Raw genomic sequence first — 18,658 nt, forward strand, 5'->3', positions numbered from 1 at the left:
CGAACCGAATAGCGAGGTCAAAAGGGTCAGCTCGTTGCCTCTTGGCAAGTCCGATCGAAGGGGAAGGGAATCGACGCACCCGACACAGGTTCCCCATTTCCCCCAAGCAGCCTGTTGGGAGCCAAATGGACCCAACTCGGGATGTCTGACAGAGAGAGGGATCCTGAGTCGGGGCTACCGTAGACAGGAACAGTCCCTGATCCCCTCTGCGGCCGAAATACCCTTTCCCTTGGATCGTCTCGCTAGAGGACGGCAACTGACCCTTCGGACCAGCTAATCGGCCGATCACTTGCTTTCTACATGGAAGCAGTGGTGATCGGAGGGGACGAGGGACGAGTGAAAGAGAAGCTACTTGTTACATAATTACTTGGCATGAGACGCGACTACGCTAAGGACTTAGGTCTAAATACCAAGTAATTATTTTGTTTAAAAAGGGATGAAGCTAAATTGTTGGAGACGCGACGCGACGCGATGCTGAACCGTGCAGCAGATCTTCGGATCGAATCGACACTACCCTTGGTAGATTGATTTCTATTTCTAGAAATCGATCTATCATTGGCAGGCGACTAGATCTTTCGGACAAACTGGACGGCCGATCACATGTTTCGTTCGACGAAACAGTGGTGACCGAAGCAAGAAACGAGAGAACGAGTCGAGAGAAGCTACTTGTTAAATAATTACTTGGTAACATTGGGAGACGCATACGATAGGGACTTAAAATTAACGTCGAAGCTCAAGTCTAGTCAACTTGAAGCTAAAATTCGGACGACAGAAGGAAACAAAGTTCCTTGGATGTTAGTTGTACCAAGCAATTATGTGGTTAAAAAGAGGGATGAAGCTAAATCGTGGGATACGCGACGCGATGCTGAACCATGCAGCGGACCGAAGCTAAGAACGAGGGAACGAGAAAACGAGAAGCTACTTATTGAATAATTGCTTGGTAAAACGCGAAAATATGTACAATAAAGAAATCTTCGACGTTAATTTTAAGATTCGCGACGAAGCTTATGACTAATCAACTTGGAATTAGAAATCCCCCGATGGTTGTGGCGTATTCCCTCGATGTCCTTGCAATTAATCTAAATTTAAACTAATATTTATATTAGTGAGATATGGAAGGAAATTAAGCAAAATATTACAAGAATTTAAGTTGAAACATAAAAATAAAAATCTTATATTAATCAGTGTCATCGAGACAAATATGATATACGTATCGACATAATGTTACAGATATCAAAACGAACATTTGTAATAATGGAAGAAACTTGGATCGAGACACCAAATGGAATCAACACCAAACAATCAAATGAAATGGAAGAATCAAACAAAGTACCTCCGTAGATTATTACGAGAATTCGAGAACAGAAACAAAGATGGTGCAGAATTGAGAATTCAACGATGAAATCGAAGAGTGAAAATATCCAAGAATTAAACAAAAGATTTTTGCGAAATAGAACAAGAATAAAAATTTTATTCTAAGTATTGATATCAAAATTCATAAAATAGTATGCAAATAAAAATGGTATATGATTCAACACAATCATGCCAATTCAAAAAATAAGGCAACAGAAGAAATAGAGGAGGAAAACATAATAATCAGATAAAACCGGACAATCAAACAACATTAAATTATGACCAAACAAATAAAATAAACTGGTCAATTTTGTGATAATAATATAAATAAGTAAAGTGGGCTTACTACTTGTTGAGCATTAGTTACCATTACCAAGGAAGCACCAAAGGTCCAGCTGTAACATAAGAAACGATTCGTAATTTAGCAAAAGCGATGGACAGTTCCATAACGTTCAATTGGTATCAAACGACAAAATAGAAGTGGGGAGAGCAATTTTAAATAGTTCTTACCAGTGGTCATCACGGTCCGGCACTGGTCAGTAGTGGTCAGTAGTGGTCAGTAGTGGTCAGTAGTCGGATCTGCACTGGTCAGCACTGGTCAGTAGTGGTCAGTTCTGGTCAGTTCTGGTCAGCTCTGGTCAGTCCTGGTCAGTCCTGGTCACTCCTGGTCCCCAGTGGTCGGCACTCCACGAATGGCCTGGTTTCGGCCCGCGAGACCCGGTTCCCCTGGATGCTCCAGGGGTACTGAAGAATTTGTCCAGCGGTAGTCTTCGAGTGGAGAAGTTGAAGAGTGGGGAGACAGTGTCAACGTGAAGCGTTAAGAACCGCTTGCACTAGAGAACAATACTATTTCGATTGGTCCCAATCTCTTGACCATTTCTGGATCTTCATTGGACTGCTGATCTTGATGTCAACCTCACTATTGACCACCAGTGACCATAAGCTAGTGATCATCGACCCATTAAAACCATTACGAAGATTAAAGCCTTCTTACGAGGTACCCCTTACAATTTGATGCATGATCTTTTTAACATTTTGTTCCACTTTGGAAGAGTGTATCTCATGTTATAGTGATAGTACAGCGATAGTACATTTTTTCTCATTTTGCGAGGTCAGGGACCAACTTTTCGAATATTTTTGCAATTTGTACATATTCTCCATCAAAATACGCGTAGTTTGCTTTTTTAAACATTAAAATCGTCCAATCCGTTCAGAAGTTATGACGTTTTAAAGATTCGCATGAAAGTTCGGGCAGACATTTCTGGCCAGAAATTATATTTTCGGTAAGGAATTTTTTTCTCGAAACTGAGTAGGATTTCGGGGGTATGTCTGTTGACCAAAAATGCTTGCAATTGACCCCCGGAACTGAAAATAATTTTTTTAGAACGATTTGAAATTTTTTAATTTTGTCGAAAAATTTCACACCTACACGAATTTTTTTCTCAAAAGGGGGTAAGATTTCGGGGGTATGTCTCTTGACCAAAAATGATTGTAATTGACTCCTGCAACCAAAAATAATTTTTGGACCTTTCTAGTTTGTGAAAAATTTCTGCACCTGGTCTGCCATCTGATAATATTCAGTCTACCCATCAATGGTAATTCAGTGAATAGTTTCTCAACTGACCGCCATCCATGAGAAGAGGCCGCTAAAATCACCTTCGAATTTTCAGGTCGGTATAGCAGTCAGATTTGACCGCAAAAGTCCATAAGGTGATTGGTCTACTCGTATACCTCGTCAGCGGTGGTAGTTTTATATGGATAACATACTTTGTGCATTCTATTTTATCGACGGCAATTTGGTATATGAGTTACTGCAGATGTCGGTACTATATTGACACAATGTGTTATGTGTATGTATCGTAACAATGTACTTTATTAAAAACCGTTATCGTTTTTTTAAAACCATTGCTTTTTATAAGTGTTACATAAATAGTGTTACATTACAATAGTTATCTACATATCCTAGAATTAAAAATACATTTCAACTAATTTAAAATTCTAATATTAAGTAAAACAATCGAACGCATCATAGCAGAATGTTTCCACTTGAAATAAATCAATTTAAAAAACAACAAAACGTAAGTGGTATTTCAAGCTGAATCATTCTGAAACTGCAGAAAATATTTACAATTTTTAAACGAATAAGATTTGGAAACAATATTTCACATCCTTGAAAGCAAAATTTGTCAATGTCATGCATTGAAAGGTTACAAACGACAGAACGATGTCGTTCCTGTAAGATGCGTAAATTTATCAATTATCGATGCGTTTTGTCAACGAAATAAGCAAATTCGTGAAAACGCGGATTTCCGTGCGGCGTATTTTCAATTTGTTACCACCTGTTGTTGCGATAATAATCGCGCGCAAATTTTCTAGGCTCGTGATTCGCCAGGTGATTGCCATTTGCCGCGTGGCAAACCCGAAAACTCACGAAATTTGCCGATCCTACGGAACCGACGCGATGCATCGAAGCAGCAGTTGTGTGTCGGACTTCGTGCCGGTCGTATCGTAGCTGCTGTGCTTTGAATCGGTGAGTAACTTTTCTATTGTAACGCATGCATCCTTCGGTTTTCTCCGCGAGCACCTGTTAATTCTACGATGTATTTACACGATCTTTTAAAAAACCTTAATATTTTCTCTCCACACGTTCTCGATGTAACGGTACTTTTGTCATGCTTTACGAAAACTATCGTCTCGTCGAGTGTAAACCTGCACAATGCACACGGATTAAAAAAAAAGGGCGGTAAAAACTGTTTTCATTTGCCATGAATAACATTTTTCGATTTAAAACCTTTCTTTCGTAACTTCACCTTTCGTCTCGGTAAATTGTCCTTTCGCGTGGTTGCTTGCTTAAACGCACACCGGTTTCCATAGGAAGCTATTATGTAATTCAGGAAGGTGACACTCGGTTTGGTAATATTAAAATAAATTACACAGAGCAATGGCATTAACGATGACGTTCGGTGCGCTTCGACCATGGAACCCTGCCGTGGGATCGTAATCGGCGAAGGAATCAACGTCAAGTTTTGATTGTTTTGCTCTGTGTGTCAGTTTGGAAAATTGTTATTTGGACAACGATGTCGTCGGTCACTCGCCGTGCGTTGACGTATGTATCTACCTGTTTATGTTTACGGTTAGGCAACGCGTGAAAAGTATCGAACAGAAGGTTAACCAGAGGCAGAAATCCAGCAACATATGTTTCGTACGTCAGGTCGCCGTTTGCGTTATCGTTATTACTGCTATTTATTCACCTGTGCCGCGCGTGATATACATCATCGATGAACGTGATTATATTCTTATTGCAATATTTAGAAAACGATAAAAAAATTAATAATTCCTTTGTCTCTACACCGATGTGAGAGACAACGAAAAATGGAGTCACTCGAGGATAGATATTTTTCCCTGTTGAAAGACTCCAAGATTGAAATAACTTCTCACGCCTTTTCGCGTTTTAACCGTTATTAGCTGTTTCTTGCACTAATTAGGTTAGGGGAACATGATACACGCCAGTTTCTTGCATCGTCCGTGAAAATTTTCCTGAGAACAGAGAACAGACGAGTGTCTCAGAAACTTTGCAGCGCGAACGAATTACGTTTGCCAACCGTTAACATCTAAACGACTTCATTTTTCTATCGTTTATCTAGCGAAAAATAATCTTTAATTAAATCACGCTTGTAGCGTCGAAACAAGCATCAATTAGCCATGGTATTAGGCGTGGTTTATTTGTTAAAAGCAAACAGGAACTGCATGCTCCTGATTAAGACGTCGTGCTGCCGTTTATCATTATTTCATTGACAATCGTCCATCAATTAATGCACGTTTCGTAGGTGGAAACACGTGCAATGCGTTATGGAAACGATAGGCATTGTTGAAGGCAATACTCATTATGTATCGAGGCTATGATATAATGCATGCAATATACAGAGTGTTCAGATATCTATGAGGTTTTAAAAAATGTTAATGTTCTTTGCAACATATTGTTCTTTCGGTGATATTTAAATTGCATGCAAAATATTTGTCGTATCGTCACGATTGTAAGAGATATTTAGGTCGAGACACCCGGTATAAAGTAGGAGAATGACACACGGGCAACCGTGTGGCACGTATTGTGTTATTGTTTCGCCGGGCGACGATGTAAAACGTGCGATATTTTCCTTGCAATTGTAAGAGGGATTAGGAGAGTGGAACGAATGGTGCACAGGTGCACGAACGCGGACGATTTAGTGCTAGTGAATTAGCGTGTGAATCCTTCTGTATACGACAAACAAAAAAAAAAAAAGTGAAGAAAATCCTGGCTTCTCGTGCGTGATGAAAGCTCGTTGGGTTCGTCTACCGACGCGCGAGGATGCGTGTATTCTGCGATTACGAAGCACTCGTTTAAAAACAATGAGTTCTTTTTACAACCACACCTGCCTCCGCTATCAAGTTACAAAATTCTGTTTTGTTTGATCACGTGTCTTCACTGTACGTTGAGAACCCGTATAATTACTCTTGCATGTGTCTGGCCTTTATCAGTTTTCAAATCGTTGATATTTATACGTATCGTAATACCATATTACTTAATGTTTGCTAAAGTATTACTAGCACGAAACGATCGACGCAATCGACTCTCTGTGTATAATTTTTACCTCGGTTCGAGAACTCTGTGTTGTTGTTTTTGATGAATTAGCATTAATGGAGCGTTTGTTAAACTTGAACTTGATAGAATGAAATTTTATTTGTAAAAATTTTGCTTTCGGACAATCGGAAAGCGTATAACTTACAATTTCTCGTAATATTTACTTTCATGCAATCCCACTGAAATTTGCGAAGAGTGTGAAACGTTTATTCTGATAATTAACTATTCCGATACTTGGACCCCCCAGAGCTGCATAGATTATAGTTTGAAAAACACTTTGTTAAAGAAGCAACGTGACACGTAGTTGGGAATTGCCCCAGAAACATAGAACACCATCTTTATTTCTAAACTGACTGTTCGTTACATCGTCATTTGTACTCGTATTCGATATATACGCACGTGAAATGTTAATGAAGCTGGTTTCAATCAGCCGATGAATTAATTATGAAAGAAAAACGCAGCGTGTCCTTAATCGTGACACAGAACCGAGGCTAAACGATTCACCGGGATCCTCGGTCGAGCGATCGCAGTTGCATGAGTCACTGACAACATGATTCTCGTCTCACGATATCGGTTCACCTATATGGGAACGAACGATCCTTTTTCCGCGATTATGTAACGCTAAGTCTCGGTCGTCGGTTGCAATTGTCTCGACGATGCGAACGAAACGGCACCGGACGACAAGAGGACCTTTTCCGGTGATGTAAATTAACTATTGAACAAGCAACTTTATCGATTGAATCTCACGAGCTTTCTAAATGTTTACATTTTTACGCAAGATCGATTACTATTTTTCAGTCGATAAGAGACAGTCTCATAAATTGAAATCAAAGTATGAAGCACGAGTCCCTTTCAAAATCACATCCCACGATTCAATCTAATCGCTGAAAGCGGTTGATGACGCTGATCGCGCGAAGGTTGTTCCAATTAATATTAAACTGGCTGCGAAATGATGATACCACCGTGCACGATGGCACTAACGAACGAGTCATGGACGCTATTCTGCGCTCGTTGCGTCTATAATCCACGATGGAAAAAAAAAATTAACACTTATGGGTATAACAGGACTTTTCGCTATGGAACCAAGTCCAAATCAATTCAGTAAAAAATTAACGTTGTCGTTTCGACCCCTTTGCCATCAGAAACGAAATCTACGAATGCTCGAGGATGCCGTGATGTCGCATTTCCAGTATCGAGATTTCCCTTTTCTTCGATCCTGCCTTTTTGTCCAGGGAGACGGGTCGTTGGCCGCGCTTTATGGTCCGAAGTGCCAACGCGCCATTCTAATGTAATCTGCATTCTAAGTCCGTTGTCGAGGTTCCTTCCTCTGCTTTTTCGTCATGTTTCGTCGCCTCGTTAATAACGGTCTGAACGGTAAATAATTTTAATAAACAAAATAAAATTTCTATTTATAATTATTGCAGTCTAAAAACTTGTGGAAACTGGCCTACATCCCCGTTCTAGTTTCATCGAATGAATCAATGCGTGGAGTTGATCGTGTCGATTGATTTGCACGGGTTATCCGGTCGCGTCTGGCCGAATAATGGTTACGAAACGGGCGTAAGCGTAACATCTAATCACAATGGCTACGCAACGCGTGGACGTAATGCGTAATGAGTGTATTTGCAGATGGTGAAGCAGTAAGCTATCCGGAGTTCGTTGACCATGACGACAGATAAGGCGGCTCTTACTTTCTCGCGGTGACTAAACCGAACTACGCTACGGAAAGAGTGTCCAGACTACGCTAGACTCTAGACACAGCCTCAGGGCGAATCGTCGATACGCGTGGAAGAACAATGAGTCGATTCAGTCTGAAGGAAGTAGTTCGGCTTAGGCATGCAATTGTAAATTGCTTTGTATTTGAGATTCCGAAATTCCGAGAGGTCTGTGTATGTTTAAATTATCGCTACGTATTGCTAATTGCGTACTCTTCCGACACTTGTGTCCAACACTGTATTATTCGTGTAACATTTTTCCCGTCTCTGTTACAGTGTGCCCTTTTTTCCATTTTGTGATCCACGATTCCACGCTTGAATTTCGTTGGGAAGCACGTGACCACTGACGCGTGTCTCCCTGTTCCTGACCGTCGCGTCGGCTCCACCTGCTGCTTCCTGCTTCCTTTCCTGATTTATTCATTTCGTTTCGTCGCACCGTCGGCCGTTCCTTTTTACGGTGAACAAACAATCCCCCACAGCAGAATCGTCGTGAAATTCCAATAAACAAACGTGTATTAACCATGTACCGCATCGAGTACATTTTTTAAGTATTGGATTTCTTATTAAGCGTTCCTTCTCATTTTAATAAAAAATGTACTTGATATTTATCGGAATGTTCTCGAGTCTCGACAAAGTTTATCGCGACCCTGAGGTACGCGAACTATAGTTTAAGAAATTCTCGTTTAGCCGTACGTATTATTACACAACATCGGAGAAAGGCCGATGATCTTGCAGAAACAAAGATGCGTCAGCTGCGTATTACCGTTTTTCTATAAAGTACGAGGTGAATGAACCGATCTAACCAACTCTCTCGTCTCGTTGATCATTCTTCTTGCTACGTAGATACAGAAATTACAAAATATTAAAAAGGAATCGATTAGTATATTATTTAATGTATCGTTTAATTAACCGTTCCAATTAACATACATAGAAATCCATAAACGAATGCGATACAATCTCGGTTCATGTTTCAATGATCGATGCAAGGATCTACCGGTTGCTTTTACCGTTACGATACTCCTAACGGGATGCTGGGAATGCGACGACAGAGGGAACTACCCGAATCGATTCCTTTCTCGCGCTTTCTAGATTAGCCATGCGAACGATTAATATTTCCAACGAGTTCTCCGTTTAATTTAACGACTGTTAACAATTTTTAACCCTCTCCTGATATGCTGCGATAACTGTTTTCAACGTTCTTCATAAAAATACACTAGTAAAGCGTATAAAAGTAATTAACGAAATTTTAGACCGCAATTTGTATCATATTTAATATTGTTTGTAGATCGTTTGATGAAAAATAGGGTTTTCAATTTACAATGAACATGATTCAACCGATAATCTCTGTATTTCATAAAAGTTGGCACATAGATTGATAGATATTGCATTCGTATGTATTTTTATCGGATGACATTTATGTTGAAGAGATAAATCTGTCTTCAAACGTTTTCTTATCGGCTGATTCATGTTGAAGGAGCAAATCAATCTTCATATAGCAATATATATATGTTTATTATCGATGAACAGTTTATAAATTTGTGAGTTTTTAATCGTATCAATGCGAGATACGAAGTTTATGACTGTATCGCAATAAGACACGCGATCCAACGTGTACCGTTAAATATACTGTATACTGGAAAGTATCGGTAAGAGGTTCAATGACAGGAACGCATACACCGACAAGAATGTAACAGTGTCATGGCGATGGCGTCTTAAATTCATTTTGGTTTCGGCGTGAGGCCGTATTTATTTCGGTTTTACTTTGTACGATACCATTTTAAAAATATTATTTATTGTTTTTACAAAGCAGTCTTATACATACATACATACTTGATGGTCAACAAACATTTTCAATTGCCGGAGCGTGATGATTTTGAGCGTTGCTTTTATCGGTTTTATCTTCGTTGCGATAACACTGCGCCGATAGATAAAAATTCAGTAATTTCGAGAATCTACGATATCTTGTACGAAAACGTTGCATCAGTAGTCGAGGATCCACGATAACAGTTAAGAATTCCGTGAATATCGGTGATATGCGAGTTTATAAATCAAAATTGGAATTTGTCAGGTAACGTTGCTTCGATGCGATGGTTAAAAGGGTTTCAAAAATATCCTTCTCAATCGATATTAAAATACTAATACGTTGTACGCGAGATCCACGCAACTGGGGAAAAATATCTTAACGAATAATCATAAATAATGAATAAAACACTAGCTGTACGTGTCTCGAGGGTAGTCGTTGAGCTCGTCACGTGGATATAAATGAATCCTAACGATGTTCATTCGTTATTCGAATGTTTTATCTAGATAAGAACTGCGCTCTGAATCTCTGAATAAAAGTCAGAACTTGAGATCATGCGACCACGCAGTTTGAATCTGGCGTCAGTGCCACGTCCTTCATTAGCAGCCTCTGTTCCCTCGAGGGTCGCTTTAAATCCCTATCGAGCTGCATTAAAGCCGGCACTTTTGATGCTTCTTCCATCAATAATACGGTGCAACCCGATGCCATCGCGGCGACTAATCTTTCGTGAGACGGAAACAACGCCGAGACAGTGAACCGTGTTACTTTTCTACCAATTTATTTGCCTAGGCTTGACTTTCGCGAATCCTCGACTCGAAAGAATTTTGTGATTCAGCAGTTTCGTCACAGCTGAAGTAGCCTCGTCAACCATCCTCGAATAGGACACTTCTGAAACATTTATATATTGTGTACATAAAGATAGTTGTAGGCAGTCCAATAGATTCTGTAAATTTTTCTTGGTTCTTTAAAGTACAAAATTACGTGAGACCCTCTATAATATTTGGTATGATATCGTATTATGTATTTCCAAGAAGAGCAAGAAACGCGTTTCCACGGCCATCAGGAATTCTACTCGCGTCACGGGGACTCGGTTATGGAATTTCCCTTTGCATTTGTAATTCTGCGACCGGAAACTCCAAGACTGTTCCTTTCACCGGAAATTTTCCTACGTTTCGCGAGAAAGTGACCGACGTTGGTCGAATTTCTAGACATTTGTACTCCTTAGCATAATGGATTGCACAATTATTTCGCACGCGATGTTAGCGTAATTAAGCGTACGCAATTGTTGCGCAAATATAAATATAATCGTCGTTCTTGTTTGCCGTGTAACCGCTAATAACGTTCGTTATTAACGGAATAAACTTGGCAGAACGAAATGCGTGTTATTAGTTGCTCACTGCGGTTCGACCGAATAAATTCGCACGAACTTACCGTTCGATAGTTATGCGAATGGTAGTTGTTCATCGATCTTGAGGTACAATACAACCTCGATTACTGGAGAAAATCGTGCCTGCAATTATCGAGGTAATCGATCCAATGAATAGTAGCCTTACATATGCTACCCCCACTGCAGCTTCCATTCTCACTTGTTGCTTACCGATCGTCCTCTCTCCATTTGTTCAATTATCGAATGAACCAGACACTTGCACATTGATCGAGGTTCTACTGTACAATGATAATGAAAATTAAAGTGTTATCGCAATCGCAAAATTCTTGTTCGATGCCAAACAGTTTCGTTAACTGTAATGAAAAGCGATTAGTTTCAATTTTCTGGATGATTAATCGTTTCCCATTTGTTTTGTTACAGAACGTGGATCGATATGGAGAACCAGCAGGTGTGGGTGCGAGACCCACAGGAGGGTTTCATAATTGGAAAGTTCATAGATATGGTCGATGGGGATGCACTGATCGTACCACTGAATCCAAAATATCCACAGCGCACCTGTCCGCTGGATGAAGTTTACCCTGCTGGGGAGTACACCAAAGACGTCGAAGACAATTGTAATTTTTAGCGATGGTTTTTTATCTTTTCTTTCCATGGATCCCTTTTTGGCAGTCTAATGGACCTTGTGGACCCATTCTATGCAATGTTCTCCATAAATAATGTACTTACATATTAGTTAAATCCATGTTTTTCAATCAGTATCGAATATCCTGACTTGGTCAGATATAATGCATCAAACAGTATGAAAGGATAGTCGTTTATTTGGGTCACACATTAAGGAAGAAACTGATTATGAAGGTAACTGTAAAACTTGGCATAATTGGGGCATCCGCTCAGTCTGGTCAAAGTGTTCTGGCCTCGATGTGATTCAATTACCGAAATCCATTCTAATGGGAATTTTGTCCAACTTTGAATATTTGCGCGTCCGATATGATTAAACTATGAGTCATCGATTGTTTTGTATTCTTCATCCATATCAATTTCAGACTTTATTTACTGTTTAGTGCCAGCGAGACTTGTATAGAAGTAATAAACATGTTTGTAAGTTACTGAATACTCATTAAGACGTCTCACGAATACTTCTAAGACGATTAAGACTTTAAAGACTTCTAACACGATCAAGACCTTCAAGACCATCAAGACTGCCAAGAGTTTTGAGTTTCGAATCACGTTCGAAGTGATTTGAATATTACCCATCATTAAGATTTCTTGAGGATCGCGAGGATACTTTTTAAAAATCCACTTTCACTCGGATTGCTCTGTTCTTTTATGTCTCCAGGTGCTCTGATGTACCTGAATGAAGCCACGCTATTGAACAATATACGAACACGTTATTTCAAGGATAGAATATACGTGAGTAATTAGTATCGCTAAAAAGAATTCAGATATCAAGAGATAATAGTTACAAGCATTTTACAAGACCCGAGTGCTTTACATGTGCCACTGTAATAAATATTAATTGCAACCAAGTTACATGTTGTCTGTGTTCTTGTTAAATGAGTGACGTTATATGACATTTCACAGACCTACGTCGCTAATATCTTAATCGCTGTAAATCCTTATTGCGAAGTGAAAGATCTATACTCGCCTCAGACGATCAAAGCTTATCAAGGAAAGTCATTGGGAGAAACGCCGCCGCATGTTTTCGCTATCGGTGAATATACTTCTCTATTGTTATTGATATTTTTAATTCACTTAGATTTACTAAAATGCTATTTGGCGTTTATTTTTCAGCCGACAAGGCGTTCAGAGATATGAAAGTGCTGAAGCAGTCGCAGAGTATCATCGTTTCTGGCGAATCTGGAGCTGGAAAGACCGAATCGACAAAGTATCTTCTTCGGTATTTGTGTGATCTATGGGGATTGACGGCTGGACCGATCGAACAGAAAATTCTGGACGGTAAAAATATACATATATATACATAAATTTTATATACGAGCATACATAAACAATCGCAGTCTGCTTAATACTTGTATTACGATAAATCAAAGTGGGAATGTTTTATTCATCGAATACAAATTTAATTCATTCATAAACTAACTTCCGTTTGTAAATTCAATCGCAAATTAGAAACTATTAACGGATCTTTTAATCCGAGCGGTGATTCACCTGGTACAAGTGCATCGATATTTGATAAATAATATTTTAGCGAATCCTGTATTGGAAGCCTTTGGAAATGCAAAGACTAAACGGAACAACAATAGTTCGCGGTTCGGTAAATTCATGGAGGTACACTTTGACTCAAAGTGCCAAGTCGTTGGCGGTTATATATCTCACTATCTCCTGGAGAAGTCGAGGGTCTGTCTTCAGAGCCCAGACGAAAGAAATTACCACGTTTTCTATATGATGTGCGCTGGTGCTCCTCCCGAGCTTCGCGCGAAACTCGGAATTACGAAACCGGATGACTTCCACTATCTGAGGAACGGTTGCACACAATACTTTTGCAACGAAGAGTCGGCGAAGAAACTGAACGACGTGCAAAAGAGTCGCGATCAAATGATAAAAGGTAGTTTGCACGATCCAATCCTGGACGATGTCGAAGGATTCAATGCCATTGATCAGGTAAGCATCCTGTTCATAGTTTATCAATACTAATATAATATACTTTTCGTCGTGACTGACTTTTATCTTTTGACAAACAAAATTCTTATTAATAAATTTTCAAGCGATAACGATACGATACTGATATTGCGTTCTCTTCTTTATTGCCGATTGGATAATTTTTTGCAACGCAGGAAAGAGCAACGGTAATTCGATTGTTTACTAAGCAATCATCGAACGCTCCTCATCTTGTTCGATATTTTCGAATTTTTCATTTTTAATCGCAGATACATTTTCATTTCATTCTTGCAAGAAACGACGAAAATTTTTGTCTCCCGTTTCTTTCGCATAACTCACTGTAAACAATGATACTTTTAATTCATGTGATTCCGTTGACGCGACGATGGCCCCATATTCTTTAAATATCTTTTCTTTCATGAAGGCCTTAACGCGCCTTGGTTTGACCGAAGCTGAAAGAATGGAAATTTATACGATGGTGGCCGCGGTGCTTCATCTTGGAAATATCATGTTCGAAGATAATCCTGAGGACACTAAAGGTGGATCCAGAATATGTGCTAGCTCCGAGAAAGCGGTGCTGATGTCCGCCAAGTTATTGGCTGTTGATCCTGAGGAGCTCAGACAAGCTTTGGTCTCTAAAGTCATGCAGACTAGTCGCGGTGGTATCAAGGGAACGGTTATCATGTAAGTTAATGAAAACGATGTATAAAAAACGAAAGAAGAAAAATACATAATTACGTGCAACGTTTTCAGGGTACCATTAAAAGTGTACGAAGCCAACAACGCTAGGGACGCTCTGGCCAAAGCCATTTATAGTAAACTGTTTGATCATATTGTAGGTCGTATTAATAAAAGCATTCCTTTCCAAGCTTCCAGTTACTATATCGGCGTCTTGGATATCGCAGGTTTCGGTACGTATTAGTTTTACCATGTTTCTCGAGCGTTTTAATCTATGTTGTTACGTTTTCACAGAATATTTCAAGGTAAATAGTTTCGAACAGTTCTGCATCAACTATTGCAACGAAAAGCTACAACAGTTCTTCAACGAGAGGATCTTGAAGTACGAGCAAGACCTTTACGCGAGGGAATCTCTTAATGTACCTAAGATATCGTACGTCGACAATCAAGACTGCATCGGTAAATATTATTTCAACACCTTGACCGTTCAGCACAAATCGAATGTATATATATTTTCTTGCATTTTCAGATTTAATCGAGTCGAAAAATATGGGAGTTTTTAGTTTGTTGGACGAGGAATCAAAATTGCCGACTCATAGTTTCGCACATTTCACCAGTGAAGTCCATCGCGTTTGGAGTGGTCATTTCAGAATAACTTTGCCGAGAACTTCGCGGTTGAAGGCCCACCGAGAATTGCGCGACGACGAAGGGTTTGTGATACGCCATTACGCCGGCGGTGTCTGTTATCAAACGGTACGTTATCGCGTACGTACGTACGTATGTACGTACATAACATCTGTCATTGTATACTTTACTATCAGACATTTTTTTTTTCTTTTTATACTTTCAGAATCAGTTTATCGAGAAAAACAATGACGCGTTGCATGCTTCCTTGGAAGCGTTAATTCAGGAGAGCAACAACAAATTCCTTAGAACTCAATTCGCCAACAACTCGAGCCAGAAAGGGAAACTTACATTCATTAGCGTCGGTAGTAAATTCAAAACCCAATTAGGGGAGCTAATGGATAAATTAAAGAGCAACGTAACGATTCCTTTTTGCTGGCGTGTTTATTTAGATATTATCGTTTCTCGCGAGATTTTTATTGGCATGTTAAAATTCTTTTTCAGGGAACAAATTTTGTACGTTGCATTAAACCCAATAACGACATGGTTGCCCATCAGTTCGACGGAAATAGTATTTTGGGACAGTTACGTTGTTCGGGCATGACGTCTGTATTGGAGCTCATGGAGCACGGCTATCCCAGCAGAGTTCCGTTTCAGGAACTCTATAACATGTACAAATCCTATCTTCCACCGGAGTTGGCAAAATTAGAACCTAGGTTTTTCTGCGAGGCGTTACTTCACAGCTTGAAATTGAACAAGAAAGACTTCAAGTTCGGAATCACCAGAGTGTTTTTTAAACCAGGAAAGTTCGCTGAATTCGACAAGATTATGAAATCGGATCCTGAAAACTTGAGGAAATTGGTGGCGAACGTGAAGAAATGGCTGCTTAAATCTCGATGGAACAAAATGCAATTTTGCGCCCTTTCTGTGATCAAATTGAAGAATAAGATTATTTATCGCAGACAGCATCTGATAGTTCTTCAGAAAACAGCAAGGATGTACATAGCCAAGAAGCAGCATCGGCCTCGAATAAAGGGAATTCTGAAGATAAGAAATTTAAAGACGCAGCTAATTGGAATGGAGGAGACATCGAAACAGTTGAAGAATCGCGACAGGTCGATGCACGACATACAGAGACTCAAAGACGATTTGGAGGCGGCGATTAAGAAGATTAAGGACAACACGAGAATAAGACCGGCAGAAATCGATTCACTCTATACAAATTCGGTCAATCAAGTGAATAAACAAATGGCGTCGTTGCAGGATATGGTTAAACAGCAAAAGATTGCCGAGGAACAGGCGAAATTGAGGAAGATTCAGCAAGAATTGGAGCTCCAGAAGCAGCGGAAAGAAGAGGAGGAAAGAAAGAAAAGGGAAGAGGAGGAAAATAGAAGAAAGAAACACGACATCGAGACGCGAAGAAAGGCTGAAGAAGAACAGAAGAGGAAGCAAGAGGTAGAAGACCAGAAAGCTGCGGCAGCACTCCAAGTATGCACTTTTCTTTTATGAAGTCATTTTATCTTTCAACAATTACCTGACTTGTTCATTTGTTCTCAAGGCGCAATTGGAGAGAGAAGCAATGGAAGAGAACAAATATCGCGAATTATTGGAACAAGAAAGAAGAGATCACGAATTGGCGGTTAGATTGGCCCAAGAATCAAATGGACAGGTCGAAGATTCACCACCGCCTGTACGAAGGTATTATTTCATCAAATATTGCGTGCTTGGAATTTGTTGCTCTTTGTATACAAGTCGAGCAAATAATGTCTCATTTTGTTTGAATATGTAGCGGTTCCGAGATACGAGTACCATCGAACAACAACAGGTTAGCAAGGTATCGTAAATAAGTTGAGATTTATTTCTTCGTTTGAATGCCTTAGTAATTATTATGCTTTGTTGTTAATTGATATCGTTCAAAATAATAGGTCAGAGCAAGTGCGCAATAATCAGGCAGCCATGGCTAATAAAAAGTACGACTTATCCAAGTGGAAGTACTCCGAATTACGAGATGCTATAAATACATCGTGTGACATCGAATTATTGGAGGTGGATATTGTTTGAAATTATCTGAATTAATACAATTAACAATCTCGTTCAATTGTAGATATCGCAATCGATATCTGTTGATACAATTTTTTCGGTAGGCTTGTCGTCACGAGTTCCACCGAAGATTAAAAGTTTATCACGCCTGGAAAGCGAGAAATCGCAGGAGAACGACAATGGACGAAAACGAAAGAGCACCGAGATCCATCATGGAAGCTGGTAAGTGTGCTTGCGTAGTTCCGCAGACCTGAATTCACCATTTATTTGACCTTGGTGCGATTCTAATATCTGTTTTAGCTGCTAAAACCCCCAGAACTCCGATGAAACAATCGATAGTAGAGTCTTCGCAGCGATACTTTAGAATTCCATTCGTGCGACCTTCCGCGCCGGGACAGCAAGACAATTCGCATACCTCTGGCAAAAGAGGATGGTGGTACGCCCATTTTGACGGTCAATACGTTGCAAGACAAATGGAACTTCATCCTGACAAAGCACCAATCCTACTAGTAGCAGGTAAAGTTTCAAGTAGTTAAGCTTGATTCATTATTTTACGTTACTTCTACTCCCGTATGCTATCGCATCTTGCATATTACACGAACGAAACAATACCTTACTCTATCATATTCTACGTACAAGTTTACTACGTTAGAGCTTATTCAAGCACTGCTTTCCTTGCAATCAAACTCTGTTTTCTTATTCACGTTTACGCTAGTCATTAATGGTGTTTGAAGCTGTTACGCACTGTATGTTATCGTTACTCGCTAGCGATGTTCTCGCTGGAAAAGGGAGCAAATATTCTCACGCTTGTCACATATCCTTGCACTTGATCTTGTTTCAAACAACTGTTGAGTTTTCAAAGGTAAATTAATTTCTGTGAAAGGTATCGACGACATGCAAATGTGCGAATTGAGCCTAGACGAGACTGGGTTGACTAGGAAACGGGGTGCCGAGGTGTTGGAACACGAGTTCAATCGTGAATGGGAAAAGCACGGAGGTAAATTGTACGTTCCTCCGTGCGATCGTAAGAAATGAGAAGTTACTTGGAACGTTCGTCGAATATGCGAAAATAGCTCTTAATATGTATGCATCACGAATTTTGTATTTTTGTCGGTATCAAGCCATTTCGATGGTGTATCCACAGCACAGTGCCTTAAAAATTGTGCCTTTCGCGTTAAAAGGCGATTCTCCAGAATGCACGTTGACATTTGTCGAGCATGTTATTAATTCGTCACGAAAAAGTAGAGTAGCCGAGCGGATTCATAGTGGATCTATGGATCGATTGGCTTTGTGTGCACGGTGCGTTGTAAAATATACAGTATTTGAATTTGTTTACGAGATTAGGTGATTCCTAGTGCGATAAAATCTAAATTCAAACGTAAAATTTTTTGTAGTCGCGTAAAAGAGCATGGTGCAAGGCGGGAAAGAAACATTCGTGAAAGAAAAGATCTCATTAAATTTCAATTTATTTTCATCATTTTAGAACGACGGTTTTAATTAAGGGTATACGCCTTGTATTTAATTTACGGTATTAAGGTTGATATAAAAACGTTTTTGACTATAATGATAAACTTCCTTTATATTTTACAATGGAAAAGGCGTGAAGGTTCCTTTGATTAATATAAAGCTTTGTTGAAAATACTATTTTTGGTTTATTTAGTAAAGATAATTTTACTATTCATAAGTTATATTATTGCACATTTAATGCGAATTGTAGGTACGCCAGTGCGGTTATAAAGGAAGCCGCGATGAATAAAAAGGTGTGTATCGGTTAAGTGATTATAAATAAATAACATTCACTCCACCTGTTTTCCAATAAAATAACA

The 18,658-nt window shown here is 39.5% G+C and overlaps 1 protein-coding gene across 6 annotated transcripts in view; it reads left to right on the plus strand.

Annotated features, from left to right (window-relative positions):
* Positions 1 to 18,656, plus strand: part of Jar (Myosin heavy chain 95F jaguar) — a 22,025-nt gene extending 3,369 nt beyond the window's left edge. For 3 of the 6 annotated variants that reach the window (XM_076763038.1, XM_076763036.1, XM_076763037.1), the window contains exons 5-27: positions 1,231 to 2,350; positions 2,889 to 2,948; positions 3,024 to 3,203; positions 3,730 to 3,883; positions 4,291 to 4,459; positions 11,295 to 11,488; positions 12,211 to 12,284; positions 12,456 to 12,585; positions 12,666 to 12,830; positions 13,081 to 13,493; positions 13,667 to 13,678; positions 13,915 to 14,174; positions 14,244 to 14,401; positions 14,463 to 14,627; positions 14,698 to 14,921; positions 15,019 to 15,210; positions 15,297 to 16,280; positions 16,351 to 16,490; positions 16,582 to 16,626; positions 16,718 to 16,838; positions 16,937 to 17,054; positions 17,133 to 17,348; positions 17,716 to 18,656. In XM_076763038.1, the coding sequence (XP_076619153.1) occupies positions 4,431 to 4,459; positions 11,295 to 11,488; positions 12,211 to 12,284; positions 12,456 to 12,585; positions 12,666 to 12,830; positions 13,081 to 13,493; positions 13,667 to 13,678; positions 13,915 to 14,174; positions 14,244 to 14,401; positions 14,463 to 14,627; positions 14,698 to 14,921; positions 15,019 to 15,210; positions 15,297 to 16,280; positions 16,351 to 16,490; positions 16,582 to 16,626; positions 16,718 to 16,838; positions 16,937 to 17,054; positions 17,133 to 17,348; positions 17,716 to 17,867 (3,792 nt within the window). In that variant the 5' untranslated portion in view covers positions 1,231 to 2,350; positions 2,889 to 2,948; positions 3,024 to 3,203; positions 3,730 to 3,883; positions 4,291 to 4,430 and the 3' untranslated portion in view covers positions 17,868 to 18,656. The remainder of the gene's footprint in view (positions 1 to 1,230; positions 2,351 to 2,888; positions 2,949 to 3,023; positions 3,204 to 3,729; positions 3,884 to 4,290; positions 4,460 to 11,294; positions 11,489 to 12,210; positions 12,285 to 12,455; positions 12,586 to 12,665; positions 12,831 to 13,080; positions 13,494 to 13,666; positions 13,679 to 13,914; positions 14,175 to 14,243; positions 14,402 to 14,462; positions 14,628 to 14,697; positions 14,922 to 15,018; positions 15,211 to 15,296; positions 16,281 to 16,350; positions 16,491 to 16,581; positions 16,627 to 16,717; positions 16,839 to 16,936; positions 17,055 to 17,132; positions 17,349 to 17,715) is intronic. The other 3 variants (XM_076763039.1, XM_076763041.1, XM_076763040.1) reach the window with 3 other exon arrangements.
* Positions 18,657 to 18,658: the final 2 nt, after the last annotated feature.

Source organism: Colletes latitarsis, chromosome 3 (genome assembly GCF_051014445.1).
Source record: "Colletes latitarsis isolate SP2378_abdomen chromosome 3, iyColLati1, whole genome shotgun sequence".
Taxonomy (NCBI): Eukaryota; Metazoa; Arthropoda; class Insecta; order Hymenoptera; family Colletidae; genus Colletes; species Colletes latitarsis.